The 14,387-nt window shown below is 43.0% G+C and overlaps 2 protein-coding genes across 3 annotated transcripts in view; one reads left to right on the top strand and one right to left on the bottom strand.

The window, feature by feature from the left end:
• Positions 1–90: 90 nt before the first annotated feature.
• On the bottom strand, positions 91–11,642 carry Tim17b (Translocase of the inner mitochondrial membrane 17b). Its single transcript, XM_075696942.1, has 7 exons — positions 11,531–11,642; positions 9,406–9,505; positions 4,499–4,562; positions 4,155–4,283; positions 3,426–3,461; positions 2,316–2,390; positions 91–412 (listed from the first exon to the last, which is right to left on the bottom strand). Exons 1-7 carry the CDS (start codon positions 11,554–11,556, stop codon positions 342–344), a joined length of 501 nt encoding a protein of 166 aa, XP_075553057.1. The 5' UTR covers positions 11,557–11,642; the 3' UTR covers positions 91–341.
• Positions 11,643–11,795: 153 nt separating this feature from the next.
• The window catches only part of LOC142585869 (uncharacterized), a 41,659-nt gene continuing 39,067 nt past the window's right edge, over positions 11,796–14,387 (top strand). The window contains exon 1 of one of the 2 annotated variants that reach the window (XM_075696941.1): positions 11,796–11,994. The gene's annotated coding sequence lies outside the window, so the exon portion shown is untranslated. The remainder of the gene's footprint in view (positions 11,995–14,387) is intronic. The other variant, XM_075696939.1, reaches the window with a different exon arrangement.

Genomic DNA, 14,387 nt, shown 5'->3' with positions numbered 1-14,387 from the left:
AAAAATTATGGTGCCATAGACTGCTGTCACATTTGTGTAGAAAGAGCTACTATTCAGTGTTTTGGGGCACAAACACACAAGGCCGCAGTGTCTACTCCTTTTCTTTTATTAGAAGTGCCACTCCTCCACACTGCAGTGTGGAACTGGCACTCTTTGGAATTGGATATCTTAATGGATTTGAATATGCACATGACACCATGCTCATGGCTGGCTAACTAACAATCTTCTCTGTAAACAGTGGGTCGAGCGGCTGTCCACCACAGGTGCTTGGGATGTACCACTGCACAGCTAGTCCTCCACACACACACACACACTCCTGCTCGTGCACAGGATGTCCACATTCACTGGTACTGTGAACTGGTGCCAAATGGTGTTGCTCCTAGTTGCGATGGGTCCTCCATTTGTGGATTCACTGCAACAAGGTATGTGACCACAGAAAATGAGACACTTGGGCCCCACATTTAGCTAAGGTGAGATCATTACGAAATGTTAAGATGCTGTACTAGTACAAATGAACGAACACAATTAGGAATACTGCTAAAGGTAAGCTCTCAACAACTCAGAAAATAAACAAAATAGGTTCTTTAATTTCTAATTTGGAACTGCTGAGCCACAATGCCATCATATCTGGCTAAAGAAAGCTTCTATTATATCTAGTTTTTCACTTTAAGTTCATCAGAGCTTTTACCAAAGCAAGAAGTGGTACAGTCCCAGCGGTAAAAGATTAGCACAAGTGAGTGGTGGCCGGAGCAGCAAAATCACGACATGCGAAGCCATTGTTCCCGAGTACGCGGACAGCGAGAGTGCCAGGCACATTCCATTTTCCAAAGCAAGTGTGGCCGGCAGAAAGCAACACACACACACACACACACACACACACACACACACACACACACACACACACACACACACACACACACACACACACACACACACACACACACACACACACACAACCATCATCAGCCTGGTTGCTTCCACTGCAGGGCAAGGGTCTCTCCCATACTTCTCCAACTACCCCGGTCATGTACTAATTGTGGCCATGTAGCTGCAAACTTCTTAATCTTCTCATCCGCCCATCTATTCTTCTGCCGGCCCCTGCTACGCTTCCCTTCCCTTGGAATCCAGTACGTCACCCTTAATGGCTATCGGTTATCTTCCCTCCTCATTACATGTCCTGCCCATGCCCCCCCCCCATTTGTTTTTCTTGATTTCAACTAAGATGTCATTAACTCGCGTTACTTTACTGCTTCCGGCGTTACTTGCGGGATTTCAAATTCTTCTAGACTATTCGCTCTTCCATTATCATCGCGGGTGCCACTGGTACTGTATAAATCTCCATAGAACTCCTCACCCACTTGAACTATCTCATCCATATTAGTAATGATATTGCCGGATTTGCCTCTTAATGCATACATCTGATTCTTGCCGATTCTTAGTTTCTTCTTCACTGCTTTTAGGCTTCCGCCGTTCTTGAGAGCATGTTCGATTCTATCCATATTATACTTCCTTATGTGAGCTGTCTTACGCTTGTTGATTAACTTGGAAAGTTCTGCCAGTTCTATTCTAGCTGTAGGGTTAGATGCTTTCATACACTGGCGTTTCTTGATAAGATCTTTAGTCTCCTGTGATAGCTTACTGGTGGTATCCTGTCTAATGGAGTTACCACCAACTTCTATTGCACACTCCTTAATGATGCCCATATTGCTTCGACACTAAGGTCCTCTTCCCGAGTTAAAGCCGAATACCTGTTCTATAGCTTGATCCGGAATTCCTCTATTGTAATAATTGTAACGTATTGTATTGTAATAATTGTATTGTATTGTAATAATTGTATTCCTCTAAATGTCATGGTAACATCACTGCTGTTCGCCACTTTGAATGATTCTTGCAGAGTAAACTTTCAAAACTTGATCACAGGAGCCATTCTGGATATGGTCAAATTCCAATATTTTTGCTTATGAGCCCTGTGAGCCAATAAGAGCCAACAAGACGGCAAATTTAACAATATGGCAAGGTTTCAGTATCCAGAATAGTGGTGAACATCTATTAACTTTGCGTTCCAACAAAATATGCAAGCAGAGCAAGAAAAAATAATTCTTTTGTCCAACGAAATGTGATGGCAGCGCTGCTGTACTATTGTGACATCATGCTGTGCAGTTTGTCTAAAATTTGCCAAGTCAGCGCGAGCTCAGCCTTTCAGTCAATACAAAACAGCAAAAATGGACCTTGAGAAACTAGCTTTCACTGTTATAATGCAGTTATTTCTTTACATTTACTTTTAATGATTCATTTTTATGCCAAATGAAGCTTACCTGGTTTGAACTGCTCTGCAGAGTATCGTGTAAACAATATTCCAACACCTTCTATCAGAGCCAATAGAACACCCCCTGCAACCAAGGCACAAGGACATCAAAGTCTGAATACTATGCAAATACCTCAGGCACCCACACTAACAAATAAGAAAATTGATATGTAACATCTCTTAAAGGGCCCCTAACCAGGCCACATAGCAAATTTTGGTTCTACGATGTAAGTTGCTACGCGCCCACTAAGGAGTGTTCTACCACAAGAATTTTTCAAATTAGTTCATTAATAACAGAGATAAAAATATTTGAAGTGCTGTGAGCCCATAATTTTAGGAAGCGAGCATTACCGCCAACATGACACTCTCTCCACTGGCCCCGTCCATCCTGCGCAAGCGAAATTCTTTCCCTATGTTCTCCCATACTAGAGCCGGAGTGAGCAAGTAACAACTTTATCTGGAGCCGGAGAATCACATGACGAATATGTCACGGGCCCCGCCTTCTTTTCTCTCTCTCTTGCATTCTTGTTGAGTGCTGCATTTCCAGTGACGGTTCTGCACACGAACTGTTGCATTTGTCTCATTTTGTGCAGTGGATGATTTTGCTTTATTTGCACGAGAACAATGCTTATTTCTATAAATTTTAATTCACCTATTGAAGCAACAAATTAAACAAATAACTGATGTTGTCTTGAATAATTCTTGAAGACAGCAAAGCCACGTACGTAGGTGCACTTGCATGATTGACAACTTTCCGGCTGGGAGAGTGGCACCCACAAGGAGAAAGGCAAATGACATTTGGTTTGAAATTTAAGTTCTTCCTGCAGCACATTGGGATGTCATACTTAGCAGACTGTTAGCGAGCATTGTATGTACTGCACTTGTGAGCTCAAAATTGTCAGACCTGGTGCGGGGTCCTTTAATACACAGACATGTTAATTTGGAGTCTTTATAAGCACTTAATTTTTAAAGAAAATGCAAATAATGCACCAAGTACTGATAATATCAACCAATGAGAATGCCTGCATTTCCACCACCTTTTAGTAGTATTGACAAGTTTATGCCACCTTAATAAGGCACCAGTAGATATGGAATCATTGACCAGTGCACAGAAACTTACCTATAACGGCTGATCCTACCATTGCTCCAGCACCATCTGTCAGAAACATGTAAGAAAAAACCTGTTAGTGTATCGTAAGGGAACAGCTGGTGGCAATAAAATGGAAGGTGCAGAAGATGTGCTCTTAAGACTGACTCCAATTTTTCAAGTGAATGACATGCTGTGACGGTGCGATTGTTGTTTCACTGCAGGCCTGCATGAACCGTATCGCAGCTAATTTCTTGCAAGAATATCAGGGAAGAGGGAAGGGCGTATGCCATACTGTGATGTGCCTGCTTACACATTCCAATCACAATGCAGACAAGACAAAGTGACACCCTCATGAGAGGCTGCCTGCCAATAAAAATAACTAGCCAACTCAATGCAAACAACCACACAGCCTAACCAGCAAGTAGTCCTTTACACTGTTTGACATTCTTGATAAATAAGATGCGAAATATTTAGAAGCAAGATTTTATGTTGTAACTACTTGCAAGTTTAATCTGTGCTGTTTTGGAATTTTAAGAGCGTACTTTGAGTGCAGATATAATTTTTTGTGCTGTAGTGGTTTCTGCTGGCTGGCAACCTGAAAAGTGCTGCATGAACAACCTTGTAAAGGTGTAGTGGGCTCAATGGCAGTGTTTTGGCTGGGTAGGCTTTCTTTCTTTTTCTTTTTGCCCATCACATTTTTGTTTGCGAAAAGTGCGCCACGAGGGTCAGCTTTTATGTGTTTACACGCTTGAGCCTTACTTCTGACAGCCAAGATGGCTCCCGTGAGAGCCCCACTTGTGATTGAGTTCCACGGGTCTTCTTTTTTGCGAATCTTGACCATGGTGCAGTCTATTGTTGAGAACAAGCCACCCCATACTGCAAAGTTTCCTGCGCATACAGCATACCACTTATTGTCAATGATCAGCAACACATATACTAATACCAGCAACAACAGGTACAACTAGTTAGATTCTCTAATAGCCGTTAAGCCATTATTTTTATTGAAGTGCAGAAAAGAAGTGAGGAAAATGTGGGTAAACTGCACAAAAAAACTTGATTTTAGGTAAGATTGAAGTAATGATAGAAAGGTTGCCCCTTCTCACCTCCTATGATGGGAGCTCTCTCCTTGATTGCGCCCAAGCTGCCGAGAAGTCTGCGATTCACACCCTAAAAAGGTAGGCAGTACTGTGTCAGCATGCTAATCAGGACATACATGAAATGAACGGGCACACACGCAATTTAACTGGCTTGTCAGTTAAACCTTCAAGGTCGCTCACAATGGTGCAAAGAAGGAAGTCATGCTTAAAGGGATACTAAAGAGAAAAATGATTTCACCTGTTTTATTTATTTATTCAAGATCCTCGCAGGCTTCGATGCGGAGTATTGTGTGAGCGGGGTTACAACAAGGTTAAACAATGAAAAAGAGCAAAGAACTTGTACATAAATTCACCCTTATGGAAATGGAAGTTATACAGTAGTTAGCGATAAAGGTTGTATCCAGTTTATACAATTCAGGCTTGAGTAAGAAATTTGTAAATGTACAGGCAATTCTATTTGAAACATGTTCACATGACATATTCACATAATCAATTCAAAATCAAGATTTAAAATGTGCACATAACTCATGTCTAAAAGTCACAGGATTGGCAATATAAGCCATTGTGTCGGGAAGATCATTCCAATATTTGCGAATTCCACTGCATTTGTAAAGTACCGTCTTGCAATGCCAAAAACAACACTCTTAACATGAGAAGATGTTTGGTAAACCAAAAAACGTGCAAGAATGTGCAAGATGTTTGACGCTGCTGCCTTGGAGTTCCTATACTAGCCCGCTGTGACATCAGGTAATTCTGATGGCATCTGCTGGGTCCTAGTTAATGTTTTATGAGTAAAAGCGGACGACATTGTGTTCTAAAGGCGCCAAGGACTGAACATGGCAAGAATCTGAAACTCTCACTGAGCCCAACGCTATCCAAATACAAGAATTACCTTGAAATCCATGACGTCTCACTGATGCACCAGCTTGACGGTTTCGATGCAAAATTCAAAAACTTAAACTTTGACCTTCGTTTTCTGATAACAAACCTATTATTGAAAAATTAACAACGCTAGGGTTCTCAAACAATGCTTTATTAGTCTAAATTGATGAGTGTATTTCTTTAGTGTCTGTTTAAAAATGTGAGGGAAGGTCAGTGTGCCCCAATAAAAGTACTTTGCACTATAATGTATAAATTTATAAATTTTCTTTAGTTACATGATTAAGGTAAACAGTTTATTGCATGTTAAAGGCTAGTGATAATACTTTCACTGAAGAAGAGGGCAAGAGTAATCTGCGAAGCAGTAAGAACTAAAGCCAAGTGCTTGCTTACGATAAGTGGCACCAACTGCAGGGCAACTTTTAAGTAAAAAAATTCCACACCTTGACAATGTTAGTCATAAAATTACGCGGGTCCCATGCACTGTGGGAATCAACGTAAGCAAAGCTTTCTGTGCTGTTTGCTTTAATTGACAACAATTAGTGGTGATTTTGATGGCAAATGATTAATTTCTTTGTTCAGTCCAACACAAAAGCAGCGGGTTGATGTTAAACTTGCGTGCACTGCAGCTGTTTGTAGGTGTAGTAAACAGAACACACAGAGGGAGGCATTTGCTTGAGGCATTGTTGTGCGCCATACTTCATAACCTCTGAGAAGGTTGAGCATATTCATTGCCTCATTTGGCACATTGCATCATGAAAGAAGTATTAAAATTTACTTGAATTATGGGGTTGTATGTACCAAACCCACAATCAGATTATGAGACTTGCCGTAGTGATGGACTCCAGATTAATTTTGACACCTTGGTGTTCTTTAACGTGTCCCTACATCTAAGTGCACGAGCGTTTATTTTGCCCACATCATAATGCGGCTGCCGCGGTCAGGATCAAACTTGCGACCTCAAGCAATGCCATAGCTGTACAACTACTGCAGCAAGCACAGAAGTGTTGATTTGACGTGTGACCGCTTCTGTACTGTCGCCTAGACCCTACGGTGTGCTTTAATTTGCAGGCCCTGTATCAGTTGTCTGCTTGACTAATTTGCATGGTATTTGTTTTTCATAAATAGCAGAAATGTACTGTACCTCACCTTGAAATTAAATTTATCCTGTTCTCCCGCAACCGCTATCGTGTATTGTTTCCTTGCCTTCTCATGTCACCTTTACCCTGTCTCCCCCTCGTATGGTGACTGTGAGCAAGACTGGCAAGGTTATTTATTTATTCTACCCATTCTCTCTAGCTTCCCTTAGGATTTGCATGTGAGTAGAAAGGTAAGCACTGTACTTTCTGCAATGCTTTTGCAGGGGGTCACGGTTAATTACAGCTGTCAAGAGGCTAATGTGGCAACGCCCAGGAAGCTCCAGGGGGCATTGTGCACATTCGATACGGAGCGAAAGTTAAAACGAGCTTCTCGCGTCACCTTTTTTCTCTGCCGCGTTCGTGTCATGCATACACATACTATGAACCACTCTCCGACACTGTGTGCCAGACAGCAGCAGCAGTTGGAAAGTCCAAGGAAGAGGCAAAGAAAGCTTGGCTTTAAAAAGCTTTTTCTTTTACTCTTCTCCTGTGATGCTCACGATTTAAAGGGGCCCTGAGCTACTTTTTATCGAAGTGGAGAAAGGCATTTGATATGAAAACAGGCTATTTCGGAAATACTTTGGCGCGAAAGGTAGTTCAATGCATTCAGCAGAAGCGGAGTTATTGGCAATCAAACACATCCTTTGCTGTGCTCCCGTTCCTTCTTCAATGCTTTGCACTGCAAAGGCCACGGCGCAGTGGGGCGTGCCCATGACACTCTGCCTTCTAAATGTCACCGTGGCACGCAGTTCAAATTTCACTTTGAATGTTGACGTAGATACTACGACTTCTGATTTTGGTGCCAACAACACACTAAACATAAGCCAAACGTGGTTGTCCTCATTGAGCCGCAGTGCGCTTAGCCAATGGACTCGTGGCGGCTGCGGTATCTGCACTATGTAGCTGACCGCAGCTACCAATAGCAGTTATGTATGGGTATCTGCTTTATTACAAAATAAAGCATAAGCCTGCCTCCTTAAGAGAGTAAGGAGGCAGGCTTCTGTTGAAAAGAGAGCATTTGAGAGAACGGTGACGTCGCGATCCGCTTGTGTGCTCCAAACACCGCATATGACAGCAAAACTTGGCTGAGATGTTCACAGCAGCATATGCTACCCGCAGACTAGGTTATTTCACCCAGCCTGAGGGGTCGTTCAGGGCCCCTTTAAAGGGACCCTGAAACGATTTTGACGATTTTCTACAAACGTACTGAGTCGTTAGAGTAGGTCCTTCTGATCATTAATTGACACATCTAATTTATTATAAGGTTTTAAAAATGCACATCGCTGCCGATCGCAGCACACTACTCGGCGGAATTTTAAGCCACCCCTACCCATATGACCGAAATCACCCATATGACGTCAGTGGGGTGAGATATCCGATTGGCTGACCAGGCCGTGTGATCGATCATTTTTCCAACTTTATCGTAAACAAATGATGTTCGTAATAGTTGGAATGTTGGTTAATTTGTTTTTATAAAAAGAAAGTAACATAAAGAGAATGCACAAGGACAATTTTTCAGTACACTTAAGCACTTACGGCACACAGCAAGTGTCGTCTGCTTGTGTTACAACGTGCTCAGTCTTTGACGAGAGCTCCGCCATCAGTGTTGGTTTGCCTTTTCGCGAGCACTATGATTCGACTTTGTTGCGTTGTGGACTGCAAACGTAGCGACTGGCAATATGTCAAGCTGCGACATCGTGTCCCTCTGCAAGCCAGTAGACGAGCGGACTGGCTGCAGCGCATCGGACTGCCACTATCCGATCGGCGACAGGATTTGTGCGATTGTGGCCGTCACTTTACACCGGAAGATTACTAACGCAATAGCATTTCGCAAGTCCGGTATTAGGGTAAACGCAAGCGCAAGGGGACAGGGCCTGGCCGTGTCCCCTTGAGTGTCGTTTCAGGGATGAACAGAAGCGCAAATGTGAATAATCTGCACGGTGCAGCCACCTGGTGGCATAGAGCTCAACCACACACAGTAGCAGCATGGTAGCAGTAACAAAATGTATTCTTCTTTGCTGCTGGTGTAAATTTTTCGCAGGAGTGTAATCGTTAACATGTTGTTTTTGTAAATGTTTAAAATGTTTTACACTTGGTTAGAGCAATATTAGCTCTTTCTTTGGCTGGTTAAGCTCCGCGCCAACGCGTGGCTGGACAGTGGAGAGCGATCAGGCAGCTCACGTACGTCTACGCTAAAATTCCTTCATCACCTTGAGTTTATGCCTCCACCGTTCCGTCGAAATATTCAGGAAGTGTGTGATTACCGGAATACCAGACATGTTCGGCACTACGACAGAATGTTCGCAACGCACGCTGCTTCGATAGCTCTCGCTTGGGGTCGACGGCCAAGCGGCTAGCAGAGAGGTTTCTCGCGGGTACACTGTATCGCGGGCGGGTGTGGGCTCCAAAACAACCGGAAGTGGATGATGTGACGTCGCATCGTGATGCAGAACTAGTGAAGGCGGAGCTTAGCCCCGACCGCTCGGCGAACGAGTTGAGGAGGAAAAGCATGTCTAGGGAGGAGGGTAACTTGTAATCGCTTCTAGCTCCATTAATATGTAACGCTTCACTTAAATTGTGGTGCGAATGTTCTACTTAAGCTGTACCCTACGCGTATACAAAATTTGTTCTAACTGTTTCAAGGGCCCTTTAACAAGTCACAGAGTTTCGAAATCAGGTGAGAGCAACAGAATAGCAGCTTTTATTGAGAAACCACTGTCACAAGGTCAATGAATAATTAAAATGCAGGAATTTTTGTAGTCGCATTTCAGTAATCCTCAAACTACTGCCTAGAAGCAATGAATACAGTTCACAGACCTGATAAACAGACATCACTACCACAAGAGTTGGATATCTAAGGGCTAGCCCAGACAAGCTACTGGCCTCCCGACTCACCGAGGGTGCATTTCTGAAGCCCTTTATGCTCTGAAACACAGCACCACCAATGGCACCCATGGTGAAGGCACCACCGCAGTCATCTACAATGCGCCATGGGCTGAAGGAGAAAAAAAGGATATATTTATACAGCTTTATCACGAGCCACGTCTATTAGGTAACTGTATTAGGCAACTTGTTGCTATATCTTACAGGCACTTCTATATGCAGATACTGCTCTAATAAAACAGGTTATGTGACTGGCATCTAGTGCACTTTGTGTTCTCAGGTGCAGTGAGCAAGAGGTGGACCTCAGTACCTTCTACCATGTACCCCATGTATGCGCACTGATATCCGTGCCCCATGGGCACAAAAAATGACATTCGTTCGTTAATGCCTTAAGTTCCCTAACGACTTTTTTTTTAAGCAGTGCTGTCACATGCTGAAATTGAATGACACTTGATGTGGTGATGTCGATGACAGGATCTTCTGAAGTGAGCCATGTTAAGGTACTGATTACAAAGTAAATGTGCATCTACAAATATACTTTGCACCTTCATAAATAGTGAATCATGAAAACAAGCATACTATAGTGCTATGAGCTTGAGTTTGTTGCTCTCCTTTACAACAACGAAACCAACCATAGCATCTTCGGCCTTTCCAAGTCAAATCCGAAGCCCAAAATCAATATGGCATTTGGCCCGTCGAAATTGTTCCAAGGCTGACTGTAGGAGGTTCACCAAGTAAAACTCCTTGCAGGAGTGTTGTAGTTTAAAGCTATGCATAAATTATTTTTTACTTGGTACAGACTGTTTCAAATACTTCAATTATACAGCACTGCGCAGGCTATGGTGTCGAAGGTATACCACACGGGCACGGGTATGACAAGGCAAGAGGATGTAACTGCAAGTAGTTATGATTCTGGCACGCCCATGTGCAAAGCAAACTGGGGAAGCATTCTCTAAGTGCTGATTGGCTGTGGCGCCTCACTGCTGCGGACGCGCAGCCCAGCCAATCAGAACTTCAACAGCAGACGCAATGGACATGCCCACTAGATGGACTCTTACAGAATACCTCCACAGGTCTACTGCTAGTTGAGAGCAAAATAACGCAGGCTCAAGATTAATTTTGACAACCTGGATTTTTTTTTTTACGCGCCCTCCAATTACGGTACACAAACGCTTTTGCATTCCGCCCCAATCAAAATGTAGTCGCGACGAACGGGTATCGAACCTGCAACCTTGTGCACAACAGCAGAACGCCAAAGCCACCTCGGCAGGTCCGGATAATTTCCTAACTTGCCCAGCACTTTGAAACCATGACGCTGGTGTGCGATTTGTTAATCATAATTTGTTATGATAGTGGATACCTTAATTCCATTCCACAATATTCAGAATTCAATTTCACGAAAGGAACAAATGAACGATAAGCTGAATAACCGCGATAAAAGACAGTGCATTGTACTACACTGTTCTACCTTTTATATATTTTTTTAACATTACACAAGAAAATACCGTTATTGAAGCGCATGCATTTTTATGTACGTTTTTACTGTCTGTACAAGAAATAAAACGCGATGACCACAGATGTCAGCTGATGCTGCGACCCCACAATTCATTCAGATTCCGACCTTGGGAAGCTATATCATAGCTTTCGAAGGCACAGGTGGACTGTCACCAAAAGGTTGCGTGACCCGTAGCAACACCTGCCAAGTGTATTCACGGCGTAAGTGTCGGTTTGTTACCAGTAACATAAGTGCATGCGACGCACAGCTATGCCCTTTGTGAATGTTGTAAGATCTTAGTTTCACTGTTAACAAAAGTTGTCACAATGCGCACCAACAACCACGCCTGCTTTTAATGAAAACGCAGGTCAGCTTTTCGGTTAAAGGCTAGCCATATTTTTTCGAACACGCGCACCTACCGAACAGCTTTTGATCAGTTGTGAATGACTTGATTTCGACTTGACCGTAGTACCTCAACATCTCACAGCTATGATGCAATAGCGGCTTCTTGCCCGAACTGAAAGATAACCGACAGAGATTTGACTGCAGTGTATCGGGGCCACGCTCTAAAATTTCCTACGTCTTGGTGAATGATTTTCAGCGCTCTCGAAAGGTTAAATAACGGAAAAAATAGGAAATTACCATGGTTCACGTGCGTATTCTTCCATGATGTTTTCGGAGGAGGCGAACGAAGGAGGAGGAGAAGCGCTAGATTATGTGGCCAGACATTACTTCGCGAGCCCGTCAATGGCGCTCTAAAAAATAATAACTTTTACAATTGGTACAGAAATACTTTTGTAATTTGTATTAGTTTTTATGTAAGCGGTTGTATATATGCAATATTATTTGTATCATTATGCACCACGTTTTGTTTTTGGGTTTATGCTGGTTGCTGTTACACCGTTAGATGGCCAGCCAGGTCAGCAACCAAAAAAGAAGAAGAAGAAGAAGGAAAAAAACACGCAGCGCGCGCGTAATGCGAAGACTAGGCAACTAAGGTTTTTTATATTAATCAGCTATGTTAATCAAGGCAAAGATCGTTCGGTTCGACCGCTTGCTCTGAACGTGTGTATTTGCTAGCTGTGTCTAAGGAGGCCTATCAAGGGGTAAGTGGATTCTGTTATACTTTTCAGGAAGCTAATGGCTCCACTATCCAACGACTCGCTTGGGAAGTCGGGGTGCGCGTATGCGCGTTGTCGCTCAGTGCCACGCATTTATCAGTAGCTCAGTATTGCCGGCTATTGCGACTACTGAGTACTACCTAATATAAGCCTCAAACATTGCGTAGCTGGCGTGGTGGTCTAATTGTCTTTCGACGATGGGGTGTGCCATGTCGTGTCGTTGCTGCAGCGAGTGAGCAGGCTCGGGCTCACCGCTCTTGTGACGCCTTCAAGCTGGAATTTCGTTTTTAGTGACTCGGAAGCAGCCGTACATAGCCGTGTACGCATTTCACGACCCATTAAGCAAGAACCGATGCAACCGATGAATTCGCTTTCAATTCTGTCTGAATTAGTCTGGGGTATGAAACGTGATCTGGAAGTTTTTAGGCCTGTTTTTGTGCAAAGGTTGTCAGTACCATTCATAATCTTATAATGCTATAATTATAAATTTCTTTCGCTTGCGACTTTCAACTATGGTGGGCCCACTGTGCAGCTGTTGGACATAACACCTGGTCAAATTTTGTTACCTGTCACGTTTGAAATTTGCGCCTATGCATTTGATGGCTTCATCAATGGTAAACATGTTAGGCCATTTTAGAGGCTTTTCTCCTTGCCTTTCTTTTTTTTCCTTCCTGTTAGGGAAAGTAAAATGCTATAGAATGGTGCATGATTTGACTAGCAAAGTGTCTATAGCACTTTTTTTTTTTAAGTTGCATTGTGCTGCTGAGCATGAGTTCATTAGTGTTAGTTCCAGCCATGGCTACTGCATTTCAATGGGGGTGAACTGCACCTGCGACCACTGTGTTTGCTGTTAGGCTAGTCGGTACATGGTGCTAAGGAAAAAACAGTGCAAGAAATGGGATAAAACAAGAAGCACAAGCACAAGGTGAACTTTGAGTGAAGCAATCCTGGGACGTGCAACAGAAAACACGATGGCTTTTGTTCCATGCCATAGGAGTGATGTATCAAATACCGCTGTCTTGCTGTCATTCGCACTTCAGGGAAGTGAGGCGGTGCTTAAAGGGACACTAAAGACAAATATTAAGTTGAGCTAGACTGACAGTTTATGCTTCTGTACTAATGAATTTTTCATTCATAATCAAAACAGCTTTTGTGAGCAAAAATATGTCGAAAATAGAAAATCGGAGTGGCGCCAACTGTTGTTGACTATGATACTTAATGTGTGGTGCTTTCACAGAGAGTGGCCGCAACCTACCACTGCAAACGGCATTGCTTTTCTCTGTTTACAATGGCTGAGGTGGCAATGTGCGGCATTTGACCACTTTACTGGCTCTGGCAGATGAGGCGTAACCTGAACCCAAGCAGAGCCACAGAGTGACTTGCACAAGCTGAACACTTACACCCACCAAGCAATATGCTTCGTATATAGAGCTTAATAAAGAGTACAAAAGACATAACAGCTTAGAGGGCCAAATACCGTCCTTTAGGCATGTATAGGCTCAATAAGAACTTCCACTGTGCATCTGAGGATAAATTAAGATTTTTTAAGAAACACAGCTCACTAAACCCCTGTTTTGTGAAACTCACTTGATTTGCTCGATTAAATGGGATGAGACAAGTTGCATAGGTTAGAAGACTTATCTGGAATTTAGTGTGACTAGACACCATGAGGAAAGTTGTGAAAGCACTAACAAACAAGTAGCATTTCAAGATTTTTGGGTTTTGTGTTGAACCTCTTTTCACTGAGTATTAGTTTGTATGTAGAAAAACTATGTTCAACAACTTCCACCGAAGTTAGGAGCGCATATTTGTATTTCCATGTGTTTGATCATCCAATGCCCTCTGAAATTCCAGAATGTGCGCTGGTCAGAATCTTTGATAGTTCTTTCAGTACAGAAAACTTGACATCTTTGCCTGAAACAGACTGAAGCTATTTTAATTGCTGTTCTGAAATCTGATGTGCGGGTCAAGCGCATCGGCTTTTATACATGACTCATGAGAAGGGTCAAGCATAATGGCTGGTGCCTGCTTGCCTTACAAAAATTACAACACTATTTGCGTCATGCACACAGTCTGATTACACAAGATTTGGTGACAACGTAGGCAACAAATGGAATCATAACATTTGAGAAAGTTGCGATGCAAGCGGGGAGTGCACTGAATGATAACATCAAGTTGTTACTGCTTGAAAGCGGTCCCCAGAAAAGGATGAACAAATGATAAACAATGTACGTGGTCAACAGCGATGGCAGGGGCATAGCCCCCCTCTGGCTACGCCTGTGCCTTGTTCACATAGTGGCCGCAACACAGTGAACTCAATATGTTAATTTTTGGAAAGAATTCCAACAATGGCATTTTTGCTCCCGAGTGCCGCTCTT

This window comes from Dermacentor variabilis, chromosome 6 (assembly GCF_050947875.1).
Source record: "Dermacentor variabilis isolate Ectoservices chromosome 6, ASM5094787v1, whole genome shotgun sequence".
Taxonomy (NCBI): Eukaryota; Metazoa; Arthropoda; class Arachnida; order Ixodida; family Ixodidae; genus Dermacentor; species Dermacentor variabilis.
Note: the sequence above shows the minus strand (reverse complement) of the source record. Positions and strands in the feature narration are given on the sequence as shown.